The 27,059-nt window shown below is 38.7% G+C and overlaps 4 protein-coding genes and 1 long non-coding RNA gene across 10 annotated transcripts in view; 2 read left to right on the forward strand and 3 right to left on the reverse strand.

Moving 5' to 3' along the window:
* The first annotated feature begins 728 nt into the window (after window positions 1-728).
* Window positions 729-2,362, forward strand: LOC135090135 (actin). Its single transcript, XM_063986519.1, has 2 exons — window positions 729-799; window positions 1,173-2,362. The coding sequence occupies exon 2, from the start codon at window positions 1,216-1,218 to the stop codon at window positions 2,347-2,349; it is 1,134 nt and encodes a 377-aa protein (XP_063842589.1). The 5' UTR covers window positions 729-799; window positions 1,173-1,215; the 3' UTR covers window positions 2,350-2,362.
* Window positions 2,363-5,685: 3,323 nt separating this feature from the next.
* On the reverse strand, window positions 5,686-8,728 carry LOC135090136 (actin-2, muscle-specific-like). Of its 4 annotated transcripts, none has more exons than XM_063986521.1 (2): window positions 8,633-8,728; window positions 5,686-7,142 (listed from the first exon to the last, which is right to left on the reverse strand). In XM_063986521.1, exon 2 carries the CDS (start codon window positions 7,126-7,128, stop codon window positions 5,998-6,000), a length of 1,131 nt encoding a protein of 376 aa, XP_063842591.1. In that variant the 5' UTR covers window positions 7,129-7,142; window positions 8,633-8,728; the 3' UTR covers window positions 5,686-5,997. The 4 variants fall into 4 exon arrangements, with proteins under 4 accessions (XP_063842591.1, XP_063842590.1, XP_063842592.1 ...); XM_063986520.1 differs by lacking the exon at window positions 8,633-8,728 and adding an exon at window positions 7,734-7,847; XM_063986522.1 differs by lacking the exon at window positions 8,633-8,728 and adding an exon at window positions 7,786-7,834.
* Window positions 8,729-12,290: 3,562 nt separating this feature from the next.
* On the forward strand, window positions 12,291-26,384 carry LOC135089916 (uncharacterized). 2 transcript variants are annotated; one of them, XR_010261677.1, is made up of 3 exons: window positions 12,291-12,348; window positions 13,794-14,076; window positions 26,072-26,384. It is a non-coding gene; the product is annotated as an uncharacterized LOC135089916 (long non-coding RNA). The 2 variants fall into 2 exon arrangements; XR_010261676.1 differs by lacking the exon at window positions 26,072-26,384 and adding an exon at window positions 16,592-16,922.
* Window positions 21,482-23,923, reverse strand: LOC135089915 (actin-57B-like). The gene is made up of 2 exons (XM_063986099.1): window positions 23,876-23,923; window positions 21,482-22,932 (listed from the first exon to the last, which is right to left on the reverse strand). Exon 2 carries the CDS (start codon window positions 22,901-22,903, stop codon window positions 21,773-21,775), a length of 1,131 nt encoding a protein of 376 aa, XP_063842169.1. The 5' UTR covers window positions 22,904-22,932; window positions 23,876-23,923; the 3' UTR covers window positions 21,482-21,772.
* Window positions 26,385-26,750: 366 nt separating the features above from the next.
* Window positions 26,751-27,059, reverse strand: part of LOC135089917 (actin, muscle-like) — a 2,208-nt gene continuing 1,899 nt past the window's right edge. For both annotated transcript variants that reach the window (XM_063986100.1, XM_063986101.1), the window contains exon 2: window positions 26,751-27,059. This exon is cut by the window's right edge and continues 959 nt beyond it. In XM_063986100.1, the coding sequence (XP_063842170.1) occupies window positions 26,870-27,059 (190 nt within the window). In that variant the 3' untranslated portion in view covers window positions 26,751-26,869.

Below are 27,059 nucleotides of genomic sequence, written 5' to 3' on the forward strand. Positions count from 1 at the left end.
GCTGCTTATTCTAAATGAATTGACAATAATTGTAATAATAATAATAATAATAATAATAATAATGATATTTTATATTATCTATAATGTTATTATTATCACGATTATCGTTATCATTATCATTATTATTAGTGCACGCACACACACACACACACACACACACAGACTGGTTTTTCAGTTTGTGTATAATTATGTACTTTGAGTAATGATGCCACTAAACTGTTTGTCTGTCTACCACTATCTGTTTTAGTTTCGTGGACAAGCAGAGTATTAATACAGAAATTCAGAAATAAAAAAAAACTACCAGAAAAGAGAATGGTTATTGAATCCCAACAATAATACTATAGAGAGAAAACGATGTCCTCATAATACATATCTTTCAAGCCATCGTGTTATATACAGAGAGAGAGAGAGAGAGAGAGAGAGAGAGAGAGAGAGAGAGAGAGAGAGAGAGAGAGAGAGAGAGAGAGGAGGGGAAGAGGGAATAAATCATGTGGCTCAGGGAAACAAGGAGTCACGTAAGTGTTTCGGCCTGGTAATTTTGGCCAGGTAACAGGTAAATTCCAACTGCTGCTCTTTCCTGATCCCAAAGCATAAATAGAAATGGGTCTCTTCTCCGGCATTCAGTACGACAGAAGGTTTTTTTATTTTTTTTTATTGCGTTTTTTTTATTTTTTATTCTCCCAAGCTTTCGGTATATGTATATATTTAACCACGAGGACTGACCTGCAGCGGTAGTCTGTGGTTTCCTCTCGAGAGGTAAGGTTCGGCTCCTCTCCTTGTGACTCAACTGGAGACGCAGGTAATCAGGAAAACTGCCGAGTTCATCTCATCATTGAAACTTGGTGCAAGATTGGCGATAGAAATTTTAGTGTTGAGAATACATTTCACGCCAGTTCTTATTAATTTTTAAAGAACCAGGGCATTTTATTTTCAAACTCAACACAATACTAAATGTAATGGGAAGAATGATGCGAACATATATGTCCTTTGCATACACTGCTACATAGGTCTTATTGTTCAATCAGGTCTTTTTTGTTTCGAGTAATCAAAATTCCACCACTGATATGAAAAAAAAAAATGTTATGCTAATACTAACCGTCATGTTTTCAACCGTTAATAAATGCTTACTTAATGCTGACAAAGAGGATACACTGTGAATTTTCTTCTTGCAGACGGAACTTAAATTAAAAAACCAACGCTACCACAACCGCCGCCATGTGTGACGATGAAGATGGCGTGGCTCTTGTGTGTGACAATGGCTCCGGGATGGTCAAGGCCGGCTTCGCCGGTGATGACGCTCCCCGAGCTGTCTTCCCCTCCATCGTCGGCCGCGCCCGTCATCAGGGTGTGATGGTGGGCATGGGTCAAAAGGACGCCTACGTCGGTGACGAGGCTCAAGCTAAAAGAGGCATTCTGACCCTCAAGTACCCCATCGAGCACGGCATCATCACCAACTGGGACGACATGGAGAAGATCTGGCACCACACTTTTTACAACGAGCTTCGCGTTGCTCCCGAGGAATCGCCCACCATGCTGACGGAGGCTCCTCTTAACCCTAAAGCCAACCGTGAGAAGATGACCCAGATCATGTTTGAGTCATTCAGCCTTCCCGCTATGTACGTGACAATCCAGGCCGTGCTGTCTCTGTACGCCTCTGGCCGCACCACTGGCCAAGTTTGTGACTCTGGCGACGGCGTGTCTCATGTCGTGCCCGTGTACGAGGGATACGCTCTTCCTCATGCAATTAATCGTCTTGACTTGGCTGGCCGTGACCTGACTGCCTATCTCATGAAGATCATGACTGAGCGTGGCTACTCTTTCACCACCACCGCTGAACGAGAAATTGTTCGTGACATCAAGGAAAAGCTGTGCTACATTGCTCTTGACTTCGAGAGTGAGATGAACGTGGCTGCTGCCTCTTCGTCCCTCGATAAGTCCTACGAGCTTCCCGACGGTCAGATCATCACTATCGGCAACGAGCGCTTCCGTGCCCCTGAGGCTCTCTTCCAACCTTCCTTCCTGGGTATGGAATCCGTTGGACTACATGAAACTGTTTATTCTTCTATCATGAGGTGCGACATTGACATCAGGAAGGATCTGTTTGCTAATATTGTCATGTCTGGCGGCACCACCATGTACCCTGGCATTGCTGACCGCATGCAGAAGGAAATTATTTCCTTGGCTCCTTCCACACTGAAGATCAAAATTGTCGCTCCTCCTGAGCGTAAATACTCCGTCTGGATCGGCGGCTCCATCCTGGCCTCTCTCTCCACCTTCCAGGCCATGTGGATAACTAAGGAAGAGTACGAAGAATCTGGTCCCGGCATTGTACATCGAAAGTGCTTTTAAATATGTTCTTAGATATTGGTATACTTCATACTGACATGCCCCTATGATGTGTAATATGTAAAGCATGTGAGTAATGTAAAAATAAAATACTAATGAAATCGTTCAAATGAACCTCGTTGTGGATGTGTTCTTTACTTTGGCTCAGCCTTGTAAACAGGAAATGACAAAGTACAAAGCCACACACCATGTTATGAGAATAAAAGAAGGACTGACATACAACTTTTTCGCCTCCCAGGTACACATAGGCGTTCCCTTTCCTTTGATTACATCACGGTACTCTCCGAGAACCATACTGTCTCACCCCCTGATGGAACCCTTGGCACACTACCACGAGCAATACAACAAAGCAGAACAAAACAAAAACAAAACAGAGAGCAGCAACAAAACAAATCAGGGACATGACAATAGTGACGAAAAAATAAGATAGGTAGTAATAATGAAAAATAAACGAGTAAATAAAGCCATGAGAGGAGACGATGAATGAAACATACAAGGCAACAGGGTGATATAAAGATTGCACGATTATGAAGAAGATCACATAAATTCGTGTTTATATTTGTACAGTATAAATATTAGAAGAAAAAAAAATATCCTGAAATACGTGTACAGCGGAGAGTCTTGTATTAGGAAACCTGATACCAATAACTATCGCTTTTGTTAACTCTTTCACAGCTGTAGCCTTCCTTTCTCAATATTCAGAACACTATATAAAAAAAAAAATAGATAAATAATACATGCATGGACACTCAAATAAAGAAAGAATTCGAGGTTGGCTTTATTCTTCTAGGCTAAAGAAATGTGAGAGACTATAGAATAGCAGTAAGTGCTTAAAAGTTGTAGGCGACTATGAAAAAAAAAAAAAAAGAAAAGAAAAAGAAAAAGTGGAAAAGTTAAACCTTTTCACTCTGTCTGGTGATTTTTTTTTTCTCTGGCAAGCAACATTGTATGGGTCATTGCTATGCACACAATCACCGCAACAGTTGTTATCATTTTCACTTTAATTAAAAAGGATGAGCTAGAAGGTTGTGCCAGACGTGACAGGTTGGTCAAACAAGATTAGGTAAGGTGCAACAGGTAAGTACGACGTTATTGATGGATATAAGAGTGGTGTAAATTGATTATTTTATTTTGATTGGTTTATTTTTTGTATATCTACTTACAAGAAAATATAAATAGTTTCATCTCGTAGTTTCATCAGGCAGAGAGAGAGAGAGAGAGAGAGAGAGAGAGAGAGAGAGAGAGAGAGAGAGAGAGGGACGAGCTGATCCTGTAAGTTTCCCCACTTGTCTGCCTGTGTCCACGTGAACAAGGTCGTCAGCAGGTGCGGTGGCCTCCAACACTGCTACTGAAGTGTGGAATGCTCGGTACACCTGCCCACGCGTTCCCATCAGGTACAAGACACATTAATCAGGAGCCTGAGACAATTTGTCAGATTAAATCGCTTGTTACGTGACAGGAGACCTTGTACAGCGTTCTTAAACCTTTTGGCGTCCTATCTCGACTACTTTGATGAGTCTCTGGTGGGGATTAATGGATGTTTTCTTGATTCTAGATGTAGTTTGGGAAGGATTCTGCATCGTTAATGGGAAAAATACCCGCGGCAACCCGACTAATCATCAATGTAGAATTTTTAATAGAGTCCTTATAACAAAACAAAGCGTTCCAAGAATACGGATAACTGCTGGTACACAATCAACAGACATTTGTAAGATATATAGTAACATAGTAAATCTTACCTTAACGCTTTGCTCTCTCACCGCGACGATTGTTAAAGGCCATAGAGATGATTAGAAAGGTTCTTAAGAGTGTTTATCATGTTAATAAAGAAATCTTGCTAGTCTGTCACTAGAACAATAAGAAAAAAAATCTGTAAAAACCAGCGTAATTTCAATTAGAGCCCTTTTAATGTAATGGAGGTACTGCGCAGATCAGAATGGTCACTAACTGCTCTATTATCTCGTTCACGGGCAGTTTCGTGTTCCGTTCCAATGCTCAGTTCTTGAGATTTTAGCTCAACCCGAGGCAAACTTCAAAAGAGCGGAAATGGATTACTGGAGAGTGTGAAGGCAGAAATTTTACGAGTAGTGGTTCTTTATACAGCATCTTCGCATATTGCCGTATAATTTCCGAGAGAGAGAGAGAGAGAGAGAGAGAGAGAGAGAGAGAGAGAGAGAGAGAGAGAGAGAGAGAGTCGAAGCAGAGGAGAGCAGCAAGGAAAACCGCGGAATAATAATAATAATAATAATAATAATGATAATAATAATAATAATAATAATAATAATAACAACAACAGCAACAACAACAACAACAACAACAACAACAATAATAATAATAATAATAATAATAATAATAATAATAATAATAATAATAATAATAATAATAATAATAATAATAAAAGTAAAATGATGATAATGATGATGGTGAGAAAGAAAAAGAAGAAGAAAAAAAACAAAACAAGAACTCTAATCTGATCTTTCTCTTAACCACAACATTCTGAGCATTCCTGCGTTTTGGTTCTAGCCTTGTGATTCCTTCCACGAATGTTTCTTTTACCTTCACGCAGAGGAATAAAGAACAGGCAAAGACACGTAAACCAAATTCATCTGTTGTAGTACTGCCAGGACTGTGTGTGTGTGTGTGTGTGTGTGTCACGTCGGCACCTCCCACGCGCCATTGGTAACCTGAGTAGGGAAGACAATGCCTGACACTCCCTTGACTGACACTTGGCCGCCAACACCCACTAGGTGACTCACTCCCGCGGGGTCTGGTATGTTCCGAAATGTCTCGAAAAATGTTTAAGCTGTGGGAACGAGTAGCGAAAACTTAGCGGCCTAAGAAATAAATAAATAAATAAATAAATAATTAACTAATAAATAAAAAAAAATGTAGAAAATAAAATAAAATAAAATAAATAAATAAATAAAACAAATAAATAAAAGAAGAAAAGAAGAAGAAGAAGAAACACTTGTACTAACAGAGTAGATGTATAAGATATCTAATAGAGCGAAGAAACAACTGACTGCCAAATTACGCAGAAAGAAAGACCAATGATGAAAAACTTGAAGGTATGTCGTTAGAAGTGTTGCCGAAAATAACAAAATATATACCTTACTTTCTGCTTCCGTTTTCTATAAGCTCCTTACTTAAGTTCACCTCATTTAATTTTACATAATTACTTCACTCAACAGACGCTTACACTCTTATGAGAGAGAGAGAGAGAGAGAGAGAGAGAGAGAGAGAGAGAGAGAGAGAGAGAGAGAGAGAGAGAGAGAGAGAGAGAGAGAGAGAGAGAGAGAGATTAGCTCCAACAATTAAAAAGGTAGAAACAAAAGCTAATCACGAAAATAGTCTTTTATTTTGTGGTATAACATCTAAAACTCTTCCCCGGGGACGATACTACGACACGTCACAGCTTATATCATTACGGCTTAACTAAATCACAAACTCTCGCGAGCCTCACGTGCATGCAGGAGCGTACAGCTAGGTGACATTACTGATACCTTCACCTGCTAGTCAGTCACATACGTGGCCGAAGAGGTAATTTATCGTGTCTGACAAGTAGACACTTCCAAATAGAGGCTGTGATGAGTGTCAGTGAGTGATCATGGTGTGTGTGTGTGTGTGTGTGTGTGTGTGTGTGTGTAAAATCTAGAAACATTTTTTGTGGACAATACCGGGTCCACATTCGTCATACTCCTCCTTGGTGATCCACATGGATTGGAAGGTGGAGAGAGAGGCCAGGATGGAGCCACCGATCCAGACGGAGTATTTACGTTCAGGAGGAGCAATGATCTTGATCTTGATGGTGGAGGGAGCCAGGGCAGAGAGTTGCTTCTGCATGCGATCAGCAATACCAGGGAACATAGTGGTGCCGCCAGACATGACATTATTAGCGAAGAGATCTTTTCGTATGTCAATGTCACATTTCATGATGGAGGTAAAGACAAATGAGTCTATTCCCTCCGCTTCCATGCCGATATTGGCCGGGTGGAAGAGTGCCTCTGGGCACCGGAACCGCTCGTTGCCGATGGTGATGATCTGACCATCGGGAAGCTCGTAAGATTTGTCCAGTGAGGTTGAGAGAGAAGCTTGGTGAAGTTCCTCGTCAAAATCGAGAGCCACGTAGCAAAGCTTGTCTTTAATGTCTCGCACGATTTCTCTCTCGGCGCTCGTGGTGAAGGAGTAGCCTCGCTCGGTGAGGATTTTCATCAGGTAGTTTGTCAAGTCTCTGCCAGCTAAGTCAAGTCGGAGAATCGCATGAGGGAGTGCAAAGCCTTCAAAGATTGGAACACAGTGCGTTACGCCGTCACCGGAGTCCATCACGATGCCTGTGGTGCGGCCTGAGGCATACAGGGACAGCACGGCCTGGATGGCTATGTAGGTGGTGGGACAACCAAACGTTTCGAACATAATTTGTATCATCTTTTCTCTGTTAGTTTTGGGATTGAATGGAGCCTCCGTCAGCAGTGTGGGGGACTCCTCAGGGGCAACGCGGAGCTCGTTGTAAAAAGTGTGGTGCCAAATCTTCTCCATGTCGTCCCAATTGGTGATGATGCCGTGCTCAACAGGATACTTAAGGGTCAGGATACCTCGTTTGCTCTGTGCTTCTTCACCGACGTAGGCGTCCTTCTGACCCATGCCCACCATCACACCCTGGTGACGAGGGCGGCCGACGAGGGAAGGGAAGACAGATCGAGGGGCGTCGTCTCCGGCAAAGCCAGCCTTGCAGAGGCCGGAGCCATTATCCACCACCAGGGGACAAGCCTCCTCGTCACACATGGTGGCCGTTTATCCTGTCAACAAAACAATATACAATGAGTGCATATATATATATATATATATATATATATATATATATATATATATATATATATATATATATATATATATATATATATATATATATATATATATATATATATATATATATATATATATATATATATATAGTACGAAACAGTTAACTTTATCTAATTTTGAGGGAAGATATGTACGACTTGGAAAATTTGATTAATCGAGAAGAATTTGCAAATTACTGTTCTGAAGCTTAATTTTTCTTACAGGTGACCATCGTGAAAAATTAGTAGATTACCATCACTTGCTGAGTCAGTGTGAATAAGGCAATTGTAAAATAACACACACACACACACACACACACACACACACACACACACACACCACGTTTTGATGACCCGAGCCTGTATCTTAAAACGCTTCGCTCTTATCAGGACTATTTTCAGGTATCACAGACCATTAGTAGGGTTCTCATGGGTTCTCACGAAAGCACCCTTTGGAAACACCAGTAACTTCTAATTGAGCCTGTTGTAAAAAGTCGAGATAAGGCACCGAAACGTTTAAGAATGCGGTATGTCTCTGAAGCTCACTGTGGACAAAGCACGACTTATTTCTCTTGATCAGCTCACGCGCCCACTGTACCTCCGTGTCCGCCGCCTGGCAAACACTACCTGACCATCACAGGACGCACTCACCGACGACCACACCACTCTGCCAGATTACCCAAGACCCACCCCCCCAAACCTTCCCCTTTCCCCAATAACCTGAACGCTCTTTGAAGTAACGATAGAAATCCCTTAGACGTATTTAAGATTAGCAAGCCTGGCAGTTTAGAGGCATCGCTACTACTTCCTGGTACTGCAGACTGATATACACTACACTTTGTTTTAAAACGTTTCGGCGTCTTATATAGACTTTAGTGAAAATTATAATTGGGGCGTTTCAAAAGTTTTGATGTTTCTTGTGATGGTTTGATAGGTTGGAGTGGGAGCTATTGGGAGTTTTGAAGTTTTCATGATTCTTGTAATAATGTATCAGGTTCTAGTGAAAGTTATTGGGATTTTCGAAGATGTTTTCATGGTTGTAGTGATAGTTTAACATGCTTTTTTTAAGTTTATTATTTTGAAGTTCATTATTATTATTATTATTATTATTATTATCATTATTATTATTATTATTATTATTATTATTATTATTATTATTATTACTACTACTACTACTACTACTACTACTACTATTATTGCTTCATTCTTTTATGTTTCTAGTAACAATTCAAGGCGGTTGAGTGGAAATTATTCGGATATTTAGAGATGATTTTGGAATTTGAGTGATAGTTTAACAAAGATTCTGCATCATCAAAAAAAAAAAAAAAAAAAAAAAGGCGAGAACCTAACTAACCATCTCTGTGGTCTTTGAAAATAGCCGTTATGAGAGTACAGATCGTTTAGGAACACACAGAACACACCACACTACAAGACACTCCACTCACAGGGACTTCAGGTATGACAGGCCAGCCCAGCACACCACCAGTAGGCCTACCCGTATCTAACTAGAGGCGTAGCATTGGATGAGATGTTTATATAGCGTGGTCAGCCGCCCTGCTACAGATTACTGGTCAAATCCCACTTCTGTTTTTGATCCCGAAAGACTCTTACGTCGTTTTCTGTTGACACATTCCGTTCACTCAAGGTCAGGGGCGTGGCGGGCTGTGGACAAAGCGGCGGCGAAGGCACATGACGGCTCGAGGTCAGCACGTATTGCTTCTGAAGCGCATGCACACTGACGTCAAGTGAATGATGAATAAAGAGTAATGACAGGATGCTTTCTCTAATGGATCTCTTCTTTAATTTACTTCTTCGGCTCCTTATCTTTTTTTCTGTTTCCTCTGTCTGTTTTTATCTACCTCCCCAGGTCTCTATTTTCCTTTTCTCTTCTTTTCTCCTTGCGGCTCTATTAATGGTGAATAACAGAAAAGGACTCTGCATAATCTTTGGGAAAAAATGTCCATGAGAATCTGATTAATTACTTGTGTGGTCTTTGGACGTTGTTCTTATGGGGCAACGAAGCGTCTCGAAATCGTGCCATGGTTTTACAAGCACCGGAAAAATAAATAAATAGATAAAAACTGTCTTATTTCCCTTCCTACGTAGCGGCTCTCTCTCTCTCTCTCTCTCTCTCTCTCTCTCTCTCTCTCTCTCTCTCTCTCTCTTCAAGATCAGCTGCCCAGCGCTTCGTCAGCCAACTTCGAAGAGAAACAACAGAGAACGAAACCAAGAAGCTAATAGCAACGCAGATGACAGCAGTGTTATGACTGATAGTTCTCTCTCTCTCTCTCTCTCTCTCTCTCTCTCTCTCTCTCTCTCTCTCTCTCTCTCTTCCATTCCGCCAACTGAAACCTAGAGAAATACTAACACACACACACACACACACGAAACATAAGTGAAAACATCCCATCCCTTGGGACGAGAATAAATAGATGACACATGGACCGAATCAACGACAGTTGCCTAAGAGGATGGACGCGCCAAAAAACCTTACATGTAATAGCTACAGGTATTTGGCTGCCGATAGAGAGAGAGAGAGAGAGAGAGAGAGAGAGAGAGAGAGAGAGAGAGAGAGAGAGAGAGAGAGAGAGAGAATTAGTTGTCAATTGCGTTCTTAGTGAGTCATGAGAATAGGAGTCAGCTGTCCCTCACTGTCGCCAGGAGGAGAAGGATGATGTTAATGAAGAGAAGGATGAGAAAGAGGAGAATACCAGAGAATACAAATACTTTCAAACAGCAGTAAGCCCTTATTAGGCTGTTTTATTTAAATAACTCCCATTTATCTATAACATTATAGTAAAACTAGCTACAGCATGCAGTATAAAGGGCTAGAAAAGTGTATTTTGCGGTTATCCTGATTTGTTGGGAGTGTTATGAATGCTTCTTGACATGGTAACGTGTATACTATAGAGGTATAATGAGGCTAAGGAAGACGGAGGAAGAGAAGCAGAAGGAAGAGTTGGAGATGACAACAAAGACGAGAAGAACATAAGCGAACACAAAGGAACAAAATGAAAAGAAAAGGTAAAGAAAACTGCAGACTTGTTTGCGGCTTTGGGGGCAATTTGTGGGGCGTTGAGCGAAACTGGATAGCACTGCAAAAACTAAAGGGGAAGCAGGAGGAGAAAGTTAGAGATGTGTTATTTTGAAGGTATAAACTGTGAGGGAATTACTCAATCTTTTTTTTACTTAAAGTGAGCACGTGTAACTCGTTAAACGAATGAGATACACTGACGGAAAGACATTGAGAGGTTAAAATAACACACACACACACACACACACAAACATACACCAAGGTCCTCACGCCAGTTCAAGGTTACTCTATTACTGACCTATATGTTCCCTACACTCACTCACGTCCCCTTTTTCACCTGCCCAGACATTTACCTTCACCTGAGCCTAATTTACGAGCAACTGTCACATCGTCACTCCATCGTCCTGACGGGCCCAACCTCCCTGAGCCAAGTTGGGGTTGTCAGTTCGAATCACAAGTTCTACGTCACGGCTATTGCCCACGGGAGGTCGCCCAGTCCGTGCGTGTGGCTGTCTGCCCTCTTGATCGAGGTCATCTTTGCTACTTAAATTACTTAGACTTTTTTAATCTTTCATTTGCGTGGTTGACCAAAAGATAAAGTAGAAGTGTGAAAATAGAAAGAATAGTTTGTTTAACTCTCTCTCTCTCTCTCTCTCTCTCTCTGAAGGAAAAAGTAAAAGAGTAGAAAAGAGTTTACATTTATTGCTAATCATTCATAAATCCCTAAAGAAGACTGGCCAGCCAACTATGAGGAAAAAAAAGTCGAAATAATGAAATAAAATAAAATAAGAATAAATAAATAAGATAAAAAAAAAATCTGCTTATTTGCCGCACCTACCTACTCGGTTGATTTATGCAGGGAATTACAGAAGTGAAAAGCTTTTTTTTTTTTTTAAGTTGTTAGGTATGAATCTTCCAAATAGTAAGACCTAATACTTGGGAATGTTTATCATTACGTAATACGTATATCTATTGTATTCTGATTCGCGTAGATATTGATGTTTTCATAGTCCATTCTTGAAATACTCCAACTTAAGAACGTTTCTCCAAAGAAACACACACACACACACACACACCGTCGGCCAGACAAAGAAGACCTGGAGAAGTTTGGGAAGGGTCTGCTGCGCCACCCACGCCTACGCCTGCCGTGCCTCGCCCGGTTCGTGCCACTCAACACTACAATCTGATAACACCCCTAAAGCCGCTACGCACAGACTGATACCGCCCCAGTGCGATTTCCACCATGGTGCGAGCCATTAAACAGTTAGTTCGTCTCGCTAGATTAACCTTAAGTTTAAATTAAATGTTAAACCTCCCCCGAAACCCATTGTGTATTTTCAGTATAACTACTGCCATATCAGTAAACCGTTTATTATTATCATTATCATTATTATTATTATTATTATTATTATTATTATTGTGGGGGTGTGTGGCTTACTCCAGCCCCGACAATTATTATTATTATTATTATTATTACTATTATTATTATTATTATTATCATTATTATTATTATTATTATTATTATTATTATTATTATTATTATTATTACACACTGTCATTCTGAACTGAAGTAAAGGCTAAAATAAATTTCGACTGCGAAGGAATATACATGTCTACCATGCAAAGCTTTCGTTTTCTCTCACTAAAAATATGCAATTTATCAAAATAAATAACTAAATAAAAAAAAGATGCGGCGTTGTTGTATTTAATCGGATTTCGAAATCAGATAAAAAAGAAATACAACGTAAGGTCTGTCAAAACAATAGCATATCTACGAGAGAGATTTTTTCATTTTAATAGTTTAACTAAACTCATATTCCCTTTCATTACTGAAACTGATCGTGTAATTTTTTTTATAACTTTATAAATAAATTTGTTACAATCCAACTTTTCGTCACAGCTATGGAGTTATAATACCTCCATAATGACAGCAATTATACTGATATTCTTTTGCATTTTTTTTGCGAATTTTTTTTTTTATTGTTGTAGTTTAATCAAATATATAGCTCTTTATGTAAATAGAAATGATGATACAAATTTATCACACTTGTTGATTTGTTGCATGAATCGTGAATTTTCCGGCAGCAGGCAACAGACCACGCGTGGAGATTTGAACCGCGGGCGACGGTAGGACGTACCTTTAGTGTTATTCCTTAGTGTAATAAGTAAATAAATAAATAAAAAATAAAGGAAATTAGTGACTCAAACTTCCTTGAGAAAAACCAAGGCCGGGACATTAAGTGCAGACTCATGACGTGAACAGTAAATCCTAGTGAGCAGGGATAAAGTGTGTGAGGCATGTTGAGACGAGTGTGAAGGCTACTGGACATTGAGGTGGTGGAGTGTGGATTCCGTACCGCGATGCCTTACCTTGATGAGGCTGTTTCCCTCACCTGCCACTCACCTGTGCACTACACTCGCTGTAATAGTTCCATCCTAGAATAGATTTTTTTTTTTTTATTGTCACTGCAAATGTTTTTCACAATGCTCTGAATGCTAACAAAAGACATTCTAGCCGTGAAAGGATTATTATCTCATTCCCAAGCTAAGATTACTGTTTGATTGTTCTGTTCGTATGATTGTAACGAGTCAGAGTAGTAAACTTTTACCTATTTATTTATTTATTTATTTATTTATTTCACCCTATACAAGCAGGACGACACGGCTGAAGTGAGACATTTTGCAGTTATAATGGAAGCCTGTGTGAGCCTTATGTATCAGTGTATTGCTTGGAAAGTTTATTAACCTCTCACTGCAAGGACTTACATCATGTGCTTACATTCAGAATGTAAAAAATGTTTGCATGAATACACAGAAAGAAGAGAGAAAGTGTGAGGTCAGTTTTGTCTTTTGTAAGCTGCAGAACTACTTGAAACTAGTACACACACACACAAAAAAAAAAAAAAAAAAAAGTGTTAAAAGCTGTACTAGGTGATGGTAGGAAAAGTTGTTTGGCAGTGAAAGGTGCAAGATAGAGGGCTCTTTAATTGATCTTATTAGAATTATTTTCACCCTCAAATATAGGTAACATATCCTAATTACCATATACATTAATTTGAATCTAGCCTGAGGTATTGTACTCATATAAAAGTAAAATTAATTTGAATCCATCTTGACATAACTTGGTTTTTAAAATTCTTTGCAATGTAATCTGATGAATAGTTAATTATTGAGATTATATGGACTCTAGTCAGTTAATCCATTTACTGTTATGTCTGTTATGGTTTATAATGAGTTGCATTAATTAGATGACTTGGCTGAGTCTGAGAGCCACAGGTGGAGTCTCATATTTTCTTTACTCATCACTGATCACAGGTGATTAGGTGACTGGCCCCACACTGCTCAGGTGACTTAGGGAACTAGGGAGGTGAAATGTTTGTGTGAAAATGAACCACAAAATACTGCAATTAGTGAGACCTAATACTTGGGGATGGTCATTACTGCATATACTGTATTCTAGATTTTAATAAAACCAATTATTATCAAGTACCAAATACTTGCATATGTAGAAAGCCCTTATGTATCTCATTAATATTCATCATTGTGGATCATGAAAACTGATGGAAGTGCAGTACAGGATAGTCAAGGCAGACCAAAATAGAACCAGGCCTTGGTGATTACCTTGGCCTTATTGATAATGTGTCAGACTCACAAAAACTGTTCCATTATGCTGTGAAGGGAGATGACACAAGTAATCTGCTGGGTCTTTCTGAATGACATGGTGTGATGAGATCCTTACTGAGCTTTAATGGCACCCTCCTGCTAGGATCTGTGACACTGCCACCACCACCACCACATCTTTCCCATGGACATCACAACCATTCCTGCACTGGCCACTATCACTACAAATGCCAGGTAAATGATACTTATTGGTTATGTTCTGTAGTTTATTAGATATACTAATACAGTGTTAGGATATTTATTGGACAATTTGCAGCTCTGAACCAACCAGAGAAAAAAAGTAGTCAATTCCATGCTTACCTACATTAAGTCACTGGACAACCTATGATGTACCAGAAATTTACCAGTTGTACGCGACTGCATATTGTCCTGATAATTAACTTGATAGTCACAAGATAGTGATACAGAATTAGTATGTCGTATTATTTCTTAAAACCCTTTACCAGACAAGTGAAGTGAATGAAGAAGGTAATTTTTATTTATGTATTTTTCTTTTTGTGTGAAGGAGACTGGCATGAGGGCATGAAAAGGTAGGTAGAAAAAAAGCCGGTTCATTTGCCACTTCCAGAAAGGCTAATGAAGAAAACTTCTAAAAATAGCGGCCAATTTACCTTCAGCGGTGTCTAACGTGACACATTTACATGTACAGATTTTGAAAAAAAAATTTATTGGTACCTGATTCTAAAGCAGCTGATATCTGCACTTTTCTGCTAGACTATCAAGCTACTTTTGGTGGATGAAATGGCACCGTTTTACTGCTTATTGAAAATCCTTACCAAATCCTGTCAAGATTGTCTGCTTAAATTACATATTGGATAAGACTTAAAGGACATTGAAGAAGAGGATGATGACTACGTAAGAACAATAGTGTTTCTTCTCTTCTTGTCTCACCACTGCTGGAGAAAAGGATGATACCACACATTCTCCCTCACTTAAGTATTACCATCTTAAACCTATTCATGTTTGATCCTATAGATATATGTTCAGTAGAACCTTGTTTAGGTAAATTTTTATGACCAAAATAATGTTCTTGAACACCAGTAATAGTCAAAATCAACTATCCATTTGCCTGTGTGTCCCTGGAGTGATGGTAAGTCTCTGGTGAGGCTTTTTTTTTTAATTTACCTCTTGTGTGGTAACTACTAATCTGATTTACTAATCACTAGAAACCTCTTTTCTTGTCTCTTACACACACACACACACACACACACACACACACACACACACACACACACACACACACACACACACACACACACACACACACACACACACACACACACACACACACACACACACACACACACACACACACACACACACACACACACACACACACACACACAGACACACACACACACACACACAGACACAAGAGGATCTGAACAAGATATTGTAGTGGAGTCATAGATTGGAAATAAAATTTAATCTAAAGAAATGCAAAGTAATGGAGTTTGGAAAGAGTGTGAGGAGAATAAAAGGAAGTTATGTGTTGAATGATGAGAGGTTGCATAGAACAGAAGAGAAAAAGGATCATAGTGTTACAGTGAATGTAAATTTGATCCTGGAGATACACATTAGTAAAATTACAGGAGAACTTATAATTTGTTGAGAAGAATAAGGCTGGCTTTTACGTACGTACACACACACACACACACACACACACACACACACACACACACACACACACACACACACACACACACACACACACACACACACACACACACACACACACACACACACACACACACACACACACACACACACACACACACACACACACACACACACACACACCTGTTGTTGTTGTTGTTGTTGTGGATGACTGTATTCAATGATACACAATAATTCTAATTCAGTGATCCATCCAAAATAGTCCCATCATTTGTTGTTCTGTTAAACAGAATTCTATTGAAAAGTTTTGTGTTCATCTTCATGTCTTAGATTAGGTACATTTTGTGTAATGGTTGATTTACTAAAGTAGTTTATTTACTAAAATTTTAATATAAAATAACACCTCTACGAGAAGAGATTATGTAGGTTATATGTAATTGTAAAATTTCTGCATCTAAGATCATTACTTGCCTTTAAAGACCAGAGATAGCTCACAACTGGCCACTGTAATAAATATTTTGCAAATTGAAAATTCAATCATGGAAGTATGACTTCATTTGAGTATTTGTGTTTGCTACTAATTTAACTTAAATTTGAATCTTTTCATTTTGTTGTCAAACTTGCCCACAAACATACTGTTTTTTATGACAGATATGGTCAATTTGTAGTATTTTGATAATATTTAAAATAATATAAACATGATTTTTTTTTATATCTTGTATTAACACTAATGATTTATTTTCATGAAATCAGAATGGAGTAAACAAAATATAAGTGCTATGCATATCTGAAGATTAGTTTTAATCTCATAAAATGAAAATGAAATAGATAAAGATATAACTGCTATGAATAACAGATCAGTTGTAATCTCTTCATAATGGAAAAGTCATATTGAACTTTATATAACTATGTAATGGTATCTACCATAAGATGAAACTGATGCAGTTGTAATTGAAAGATACAAATTATTTACATCAGTGTTAACATTTATGGAACTTAAAATTTCAGAAAGGTTGTGTATTTTCATTAACAGCAGGTAAATACATAATTGTGTTTGAATTTGTGGTTACAGGACTGAAATTTTATCTGCAGTACCCAGCTTTGATGGCCAATATATTGTCTTCAGAATACCTCCAGCTGCTAAGGAGATTTATTTCAGTGAAAATCATTACTGGTGAACCCTGCTCCATATACTACAAGATTATGATTCAGCTCATCAAATTAGCCCTTTGGAGGGAACAGTGTATATTTCTGAAGACACTGTAAGGTGCAAGGACAGGGTTCCAACTCCTACCTAAAATTCACCTTGATTGGTAAACTCACATGCTTTACACCAAGAGCCATCATAAGAGCCCAGTTTCATGAAGCTTCTTGAAAAGTATGTGTGAGTGATTGTTTTAACCTTTTCATTATATTTAAATTAAGTATGCTATTTGTTAATTTCCATATGACATGTTATTTTGACTTCAAGTAAAATTTCATTATATTTATTTGTTGTTTGTTTATTTCTCACATTATGAGTTTGGTTTTATGACTTTATGAGGCTCTAATTATTTTTGTTTTATATGTAGAGGCTGATTCCATAATTTTATGATGCAGCAAGTACAGTAAACCTTGATATAACAAACTAATTTGGTAGAAGGCCTGTTTGTTATAACTAAAAGTTTGCTATATCCAGTTGTCGCTACAGACCTTTATGTAAACTCCTGTCATTTGATAATACACAGTGAAATTATAGCAACTTTGGATGGTAGGAGCTTGAAGAACATATGAAGAAGTGGTGCAGCTTGTTACTTCCTACCACCCCACATGTGGTATGCTCAGTAGCATCATATTTGTGGCTACACATCATTTATAGTGACTGCCACATATGACAAACTTGTCATTTACATATAATATCCTAGACTTATATTAAGCTTTGCTATATGCCTATATATATTTAAGTTTGTTATATTTAGGGTTTCCTGTAGTCATACTTAGCAGTGTGCAGTGTATTGTGGTATGTGACACACAAGTGGATGACCATTTTCAGTCACTTCAATAATACTTAATGACACTTGTAGTCATTGAAAAATTACTTATAGTATGATCCTACTCCTTCACAACTTTCCATGAACTCAATATATGTTGGTAATTTTGATTATTTCCTTAATTTTTATGTGTCTGGTAAAGGGATCAGTAGATAGTATATTTGTGCCTAACCCATAGTACAGTGTAGAGTATGCAACAGTTTTTCATATGTGTGCTCGTGCATTGATATTAAATTTTATATGATGATTTCATGGAGTAAGAGATTTATAAAATAATTTCAATATTTGTACAATGATATTCTTATCTTGATTTTATGGTGCAAGTGGTGTGCTGTGACATAATATTAGTATTTGTAAGAGATGAAGTGTTGCTTGTGGATAGCACTTAACCAAAACAATTTTTGTGCTCAAACTAATCAGACTAGTGATTAAAATGTCTCATAGGTGTGACATATCTTGCTCTGCCATTGACTACTTTTTATGAGAGGTGAAGGTGTTATGGAAGGCAGCACAGGTGAAACAGAAAAAGCAAAGGTTACAGTAGGAGTAAGGCCAGAAACCATTAACATATGAGAGTGTAGCAGTTTAATACAGGAACTGCCACCTGTAGGTCTGATGGCTTCTTACAGCTTCCCTTATTTTCTTGGTGTTCTTAGTGTTCTAGTGTGATGAGATTGGCAAGGCATGGTGCTGATAAGTGTGATAGAAAGATATGGTAGGATGGGAGAGTGAAAAGTGTGGATGAGATATATGTGGGTGAGATATGTAATTGTGTGAAAATTGTGGCAGGAGTGTGTTAGTGTTAAAAAAAAAGTATCAGGCAAGGTGTGGTAGTATGTGATAATAATGTGAAAAGTCTGACAAGAAAAGTATGGTAGGGCAATGGGATATAAAAAGTGTAGTTGGATGTGATTGTGAAGTGTGGTTGGGTTAAAACTTAAAAGTGGGACAGGGAAGATGTAATACAGGGAAAAGTATGGCAGGGAAGGTGTGATAAGGTTGGATATAGTGTGTTAAGTGTACCAGGGAAGCATATCAAGGGTTAAATAGTGTGATAGTATTAAGGAGTGAGAGGGTGAAAAGTGGGACGAGTGGTTTGGGTCGGATGAGAAGTGTCGCAGAGATGTATTAAGTTGGGATAGTCAACCGTGGCAGGAAGATGTGAAGGAGTAGGACATGTACATTATAGATACTTTTAGAGTGGAATAATGTAGGTATGATAGTGAACGGAGTAATGACAGTGCCGGAAATCGTTAGTCAGCATAACAAGAAGTGTGGCTATACGGATAACAGGAATGGTGCCTCTCCGCACGCGTGCGGCGAAGGTAACCACCATATTTGGTCATGTTGGCGACGTGCTAAATATACATCCTTGTGTTTGACGTATTTGTAAACACAGATGCCATACGTTTCCCTTGCCGCGTGGAGGGATTTAAATGGGCGTAGCGTTACTTTACTCATATTACGACCTAATATTATATTTTGAAGTATATACTTTCATATATATAATGGAACTGAAAGAGCTTTAAAGGTTAATCCGTTGAATCATACAATTGCAATATAACTTAAATGCATATATCCAAAATTTTGTTTTCTGTGATGTGCTCCTGTAACATGACAAAGTTAAGTATTTTAAGATACCTTCCTCAAATTTAGATTATGTATTCCATACGTGTCTTCATGACACGCGTCTGTAAAATGGTAATCAGTCATCGATGAGGCCACGAGTACTTTTCAAATCAACTTATATAAGAAAAAAGAAACCTGTATTTAGAAATGCGTTGGACTCACCAGGGCTATTTTTCAAAGACCACACAAATGTTAGTCAGTATTTGATGGATGCCTAATTTTTTCATCAGTCATGCAGAATCCTTGTTAAACTATATATGTGTAAAATCATGGAAATATTCTCGAAATCCTCAATTACATTCACTAGAGCCTCTTAGTATAGTCGAGATAAGACGCCGAACCTTGAGAATGCCGAAGATTTCCTAAAAATAAAACAAAAGTACAATTGACCGCTTGCTTTTCTAAATCATGTTCAAAGCTGAGGGCTGTTTTCTATGTAGAGCAATTTTCTTCGCCTTTTCGCAACGTTTATTCTACATGGAAGAAAAAAAAAAAAAATCGTCCGTCGCTTCTCCCCTTCCAACACACACATGCATACACACATAAGGAGCGTCTGTGCACCCTTCTCGCGCGCCAAACACTTCCTTATAAGTACAACTGAGGGGAAGGCCACCAAAGACCAAAAATAGACTTTCCCTTACAACGCCCTGAACTGGCAGACAAGGGGAGGAGACACCAAGCTTGACAGTAAGCTTACGAGGTGTCGATTTGTTGATACGTTTTCAGGATTTGCAGTGTGCACACATACACTTATTTTTTTTGGCTTCTATCCTTACATGTTAGCCTAGTTCTTGTCGCAGTAGGAAATTGAATTAACAGTGAAGTCTACCAATATTTTTTTTTTTACACAGTATTAGATGTTCACTGTTCTCAGTTACTTTCACATATACATAGACTACTTAGACGGATAGTGTATTCAATAGCTCAGGGAAGATAATGCGGAAGTCTCACGGTCTTTCTACTGCATTAAATATTCACAGGCTTCAGTGTTTGTATTTACGTAAATGTGGCACGCCGGACGCTAAGGTAATGGCTCGTAGTCACAGGGCGGCGTCGACGCTAGGGAGGAAAAAATAACCCTGAGGTGGTTGGAAAGGAAAAGTGCTAAATGCCGGCGGAAGAGGGAGTGACGCCGAGGGGCGATGGGACAGTAGAGGAAATAGCGGAGGGGAAGGAAGAGCTTTGTGTGGTGATGCGGGTGTAGTGTATTTAGAATTATCTGTTATTGCTGCTGCTGCTGCTAATGTTATGCTAATGATACACGATTAATGATAGTATGAATGATAATAATACATGACTTATTTAGTCTTTTTGTGCAACACAAAAAAAAAAAAAAAAATTCTGGACTGAACGGGATCAGATTATTTAAGCATTATGTAAAATTCTTGAAAAAAAAAAACTATATATAATTAGATTTTTGTTTCTATTCGTCGTCTGATTTTGTAGATTCTTTAAAGTTGTCGATTAAATAAGTATTAAGCGGTATAATAGTTGTAATAGTTGATACTGATGAGTGGTACTATGAATTGCGGATATGATGTTTGTTGTTATGATGAATTCGTGACGGCTTGCAGTACGCTACATGTGGTGTATCGAGGAGCACGGGGTGTAGGTAGAAGAGGAAACTTTTTCTTCCATGGATACCAAAAATCATAATGGTTATCACGTGTACGCATTCTCAAATATTCGGCACCTTGTACATTTACTCCGAACAGACTCTAATTCAAATTATTGGGGACCTCAAGAATTGTTTCTTGATTTTAGTCTTAACGATAATTCTGTGAAAAAAAAAAAATTATAGGAGCCCGATTAGTAATTTCAGCAACCCTTGAAAAATAGTCTTTAAAGAACAAAACGTTTAAAAGTACTAGCCATAGTCAAAATTTAGTAGGAAAGTGACAAATTTATATGTTGTCGTTATTATTATTATTATTATTATTATTATTATTATTATTATTATTATTATTATTATTAATTAATTATATTTTTAATTAACTTAATTATTTTTCATATTTTTGAGCCAGAGGGACAGATAAGACGCCGTGTAATATTCGTCCACCGTATCCTTTAACTGTTGAAACTTGTGGATACTTATTTTATTGATTTCATAATTTTTGTTATTAATTAATTTGTCAAACAATAAGGAAATATATGGTAAAGCTTAAAGTAAGAGGATAATTGTCACTTCTTGCCTGTGCGTATCGTGTGTGGTGGAACACTCGTTTTGTATTCCTAGTTTAGAAGGCCATTTTTTCATGTATATATCTCTGTAATTTGATCTTCAGTGAAAAAAAATACAGTAAAGGCGAAACAATTTTATTCAATAAACATTATAAAAAAAGTAGAGGAATACATTAGTAAAAATTCTTGACGATGTAGATATTCTGAAAGATAATTGGAACACTATACTTAGTTAATTAGGAATCATGACTATGATTTTTGTGTATTATATGCAAATCGTAATACCTTGGCAAGTGAAATACTTATCGTGTATATGTAAAAATACTCTTAACGTTACATAGGAAAATTGGTTTGTTTTGCAAATATAGAAATTTCATAAAAAATATATAGGTACTATGTATTGTGTAACATTTTTAGAAACACTTGCGGTGGACAATGCCAGGACCAGATTCGTCATACTCTTCTTTAGTGATCCACATGGCTTGGAAAGTTGAGAGCGAGGCCAGGATGGAGCCGCCGATCCAGACGGAGTACTTTCGTTCAGGTGGAGCAATGATTTTAATTTTGATAGTAGAGGGAGCCAAATTAGTGATTTCCTTCTGCATGCGGTCAGCAATACCTGGGTACATGGTGGTGCCGCCAGACATAACATTGTTAGCAAACAAATCTTTTCTGATATCAATGTCGCACCTCATGATGGAGTTGTAGACGGTTTCGTGGATGCCGACAGATTCCATACCCAGGAAAGAAGGCTGGAAGAGGGATTCTGGAGCACGGAAACGCTCATTGCCGATGGTAATAACTTGGCCGTCGGGAAGCTCGTAAGACTTCTCTAAGGAGGAGGAGGCAGCAGCCACGTTCATCTCACTCTCGAAGTCAAGAGCGACATAGCAAAGCTTCTCCTTGATGTCACGAACGATTTCTCGCTCAGCGGTGGTGGTGAAGGAGTAGCCACGCTCGGTCATGATCTTCATGAGATAGGCTGTCAGGTCACGGCCAGCCAAGTCAAGACGCAGAATGGCGTGAGGAAGAGCGTAACCTTCATAGATTGGAACGGTATGAGATACACCGTCGCCAGAGTCCAGCACGATACCAGTAGTACGGCCAGAGGCGTACAGGGACAGGACAGCCTGGATGGCCACGTACATGGCAGGGGTGTTGAATGTTTCAAACATGATCTGAGTCATCTTCTCACGGTTGGCCTTTGGGTTGAGGGGAGCCTCAGTGAGAAGAACCGGGGATTCCTCAGGAGCAACGCGAAGCTCATTGTAGAAGGAGTGATGCCAGATCTTCTCCATGTCGTCCCAGTTGGTGATGATGCCGTGCTCGATGGGGTACTTGAGAGTCAGGATACCTCGCTTGCTCTGGGCCTCGTCGCCGACGTAGGCGTCCTTCTGACCCATGCCCACCATCACACCCTGGTGACGAGGTCGGCCGACGATGGAGGGGAAGACAGCTCGGGGAGCGTCGTCTCCAGCAAAGCCAGCCTTGACCATTCCGGAGCCATTGTCTACCACAAGGGCACAAGCTTCGTCGTCGCACATTTTGGTTGCTGTTTTTGTTATCTTTGGATCTGCAAAGGAAAACAGGTAAGATATCAATATATAAGAAAGCTACTGTTCTCATATTCACTTGTTTTATAAGAATTACTCATTTGTTAAGTGTTGTACGTGTCTGCAGTGAAAGCGTGCGTAATAATAATAATATACAATTTGCTGTTTCTCTCTCTCTCTCTCTCTCTCTCTCTCTCTCTCTCTCTCTCTCTCTCTCTCTCTCTCTCTCTCTCTCTCTCTCTCTCTCTCTCTCTCTCTCTCTCTCTCTCTCTCTCTCTATATATATATATATATTCAGTGGCCATAAATCTGTGTTTGAGTGAAAATGTTTTTATGCAATTCTTGATGCTCGTATGGGTAGCTATCGTTCTAGCGTTACGCTTTCCTCTATGACCAACGTAACAGGAAGCGTTAGCGTGACTCACTGATGCATATCACTAAGACACTGTCCAAAATTCGAATCTGTTAGTAGTGTGATGCTACTGAATATTTTCTGAACATAAGTGGTTAGTGATAAGGGGCGGGTGTGTGTTGGCACGGCAACGTTGGGGGTGGGGGGGGCCAGGAACACCACGTTGTCGTGTATACAAAGGTAGCTAAATGTAAGATGACGTGTTATTTACCAGTAGGTGAGTTGACACTGTTTCCTAAAGTAGGTTATGCACAGCAAGCGAGACAAACAGGGCATAAGTCGTTGCAACCTAATAAAAGATAGTGGAATGAACATATAACTTCTAGCATTGGATACAAAACAGGTTCAAGTGCTTTTGTGTTAGTGAAATGGGGAAATAGTAATTTTCATGTTTTATCCAAGAGCTACATAATGTTGATTATAAATTCTAATTGAAATGCGCTTGGGATAGTACGAGCATTCTGCTGATTGTCAACACAAACTGATTTGTTGAGAAAACACGATTACACTTTACACAACAATCTAAAGAAATGTGAACAAAATCCACGTACACTGCTGCTTGTACCCTGAGTCTGCACGAGACTAAGAGCAGCGTCACCCTCACCTCTGCTTATATACATGCGCAGCACCTCGGAAATAACGCACAACAAGCTGATTCAGTGTTAAAACCGACCTTTGGCATCTCACCTCCCCTTACCTAGCGCTTACCTTGTAACTAAAAAGACCATATGAATAGGCCTTACGTGCGCATAGTTGCTCCCTTAGTCATTCTCTCACCAACTATTGTGTCTTGTAATAATTCGTTGAAATTAGTGAGCTTTAATTACATTATATGTATCTTGATGATTGCTCTGCAATTAAGTTGCGGTGCAAACGATGGTAATCATTGTGTGTTATAGCGCGACGTTCTATATACACCATTTATTTACTTATTTTCAGAGGCATAGATGAATGAGATAAGACTAATTAAAGGAAGAAAGAAAATATAAGGAAAGAAAAAAAAGACAATCTTGCCACTTTCATATGAAAAAAAAAAAGTGAATGGAATAAGAAAAAGAAAAGTAAGCTCTTTCATTTGGCACATGGTTGAGTTACGAGTGATATAAGGTAAAGAGCCGGAGTGACTTAGCGAGATAATTGTCTCTGGGAAGTGTTCATCGTCAAGGGGCAGTAATGGAGGGACCGGTGATGCATGATTAGCAAGAGGAAGAATAAGGACTATTGAAAAAAAATCTTACAGGAAATATTATGAATCCTAAAAGAAATGTATAAAATAATGTTTGTGGTCAGTGGAAGAACATCAGGAACTCGTGATTAGTAAAAAAAAAAAAAAAAAAAAAAAAACGTTGCGCTCAGGTAAAAGGAACGTTCTTGTTGGCTCCTTTTTTTCTTTTTCTTTTCTTTTAAAGACAAAGACTAATGTCACGCAACATCTCTCAGTGACCTTGTGGTTTTCTTTGTCTCTTCTTGTTTAGTTTAGCTACATTCTGTTCTCCGGAGTCACAGGCATGTCCAAATAAAGAGCAACAGGGCATATTTTTTGATGCAGTTTACCTCATAACCGCATCCTTCATTGCAAGAAACTATTTATTTCTGTTAGCCACGTGTTTAGTGCGTCATATTTTATTTCTTCATATCTGTTTATCTATCTAAAAACAAATAGATGGTAGAAAAATAGCTAAATATATAAATAAATAATTATCCTCTCACCGCACGGAGTTGATTCCTGAGCTTATAAAAGGGAAACACATTGTAACGTATGAGTGAGCATTGAAGGAGGTACTGAAATTTAATCGAATGTTCTTTTGATCATGCATGTTAAGTTTTAATGGCAGTGGAGACTTTTTTGGCTTGTAAAAACTCGAGGAATGATCCAACATGGGTGTGGTTTAGGGAAAACGAGGGAGGACGGGGTAACGGGCAGGGTGAGTGGGGCGTTACGTGGGGCTGCTGGGTAGGTGGGTGGAAGTCGAGACCTGCGAGATGCCTAGGAGTTTCGATAGAGGAAAGTGGTCGTGTCAGCGAAGAGGAAAGTGATAACTCTCTCGGTGCAGTAAGTGCCTTCGTCCAGGGTTATTTAAAGAACGGGGTAACTTAGCCTTTGAGAGAGAGAGAGAGAGAGAGAGAGAGAGAGAGAGAGAGAGAGAGAGAGAGAGAGAGAGAGAGAGAGAGAGAGAGGGCAGCCAGGGAACCTTTTGGTGTAGGTTGAATGAACCGTTTGTTAGATTTGTCTCCACACACACACACACACACACACACACACACACACACACACACACACACACACACACACACACAGAGAGAGAGAGAGAGAGAGAGAGAGAGAGAGAGAGAGAGAGAGAGAGAGAGAGAGAGAGAGAGAGAGAGAGAGAGAGAGAAGGCGGGAAAAGTGGGTGTGGCAGGAGGGCAAGCGGGCTGGAGGGGAGAGAGGAACGCGCGGGCAGACTGTTGACATTACAGAGGGGCACATCTTACCTCCCCAGCCTCCCGCGCCGCGGCTATTTCCACCTTGGCTCTGTATAACCGCGGAAATGCTACCTACATATCGGGCATGGGTGGTCTAAACTCTGTCTGATTGGCTGGTATAGGTGGGTGGAGGGTGGGATATTAAAGTTTACAAAGTATTTCGTCAATGTCAAATTTGCATTAATATGTTTTAAGAGGTAATACAAATAGTGTTCATTTGCGAAGACAGATTAGAGAAAATAATGTGGCCATATTATTATCAAGTAATCTTTTCCTTGCAGGCTATGAGTGGCAGCCACTCATTCCTATGAGTTCCTGAATTAGTGGAACAATTTTCTCCCGATAAGGCTTTTCAGGTAATGGGGTGTTTAATAATGTAAGTCTAAGATACTTGAAATAATTTACTTCATAATGTTGGTGTGCTGAGATTTGTGCATAACCATAGCGAGGTTTCATTCCTAACGATAGTCAGCACTCAGTTCTTGCTGATTATTTTATCTAAAATACATATAATGGAATAGAATTTATTTTTGTATCTGAAAGTGCAGATGTTTTTGAGACCGAAAACACGATCTAAGACAGTTGCATTCAGTCAAAAAAGAGTACCCAGTATGTGAACTCTTCTGGACTTTGGAATATAACGGTCCATCTGAGGCAATTTATTATTATTATTATTATTATTATTATTAATATAGTATTATTATTATTATTATTATTATTATCATTATTATTATTATTATTATTATTATTATTATTATTATTATTATTATTATTATTATTATTATTATTATTATTATCATAATCATTATTATTATCATCATCATCATCACCATCATCATCATCATCATCATCATCATCATCATCATCATCATCATCATCATCATCATCACTATTAATGATATTATTGTTATTGTTATTCTTTTTGTTGTTAGCTTCATCTAAAGGCATTCGAAAGAGATGTATAAGGAAAGTTTTATTTTCGAAATACAGATGGAGGAATGGATATTTAGTATTTTAAGTTTCTCCGTTGCATCTTTTTATTAAAAATATTGATTTGAATACTATATAGAAAAATAACATTAGAAGCACTTGCGGTGGACAATACCGGGACCAGATTCGTCATATTCTTCCTTGGTGATCCACATGGATTGGAAGGTGGACAGAGAAGCCAGGATGGAGCCACCGATCCAGACGGAGTATTTACGCTCAGGAGGAGCAATAATCTTGATCTTAATGGTAGAAGGAGCCAAGGAAGTGATTTCCTTCTGC

The sequence above is a fragment of the Scylla paramamosain genome, chromosome 34 (genome assembly GCF_035594125.1).
Source record: "Scylla paramamosain isolate STU-SP2022 chromosome 34, ASM3559412v1, whole genome shotgun sequence".
Classification (NCBI taxonomy): Eukaryota; Metazoa; Arthropoda; class Malacostraca; order Decapoda; family Portunidae; genus Scylla; species Scylla paramamosain.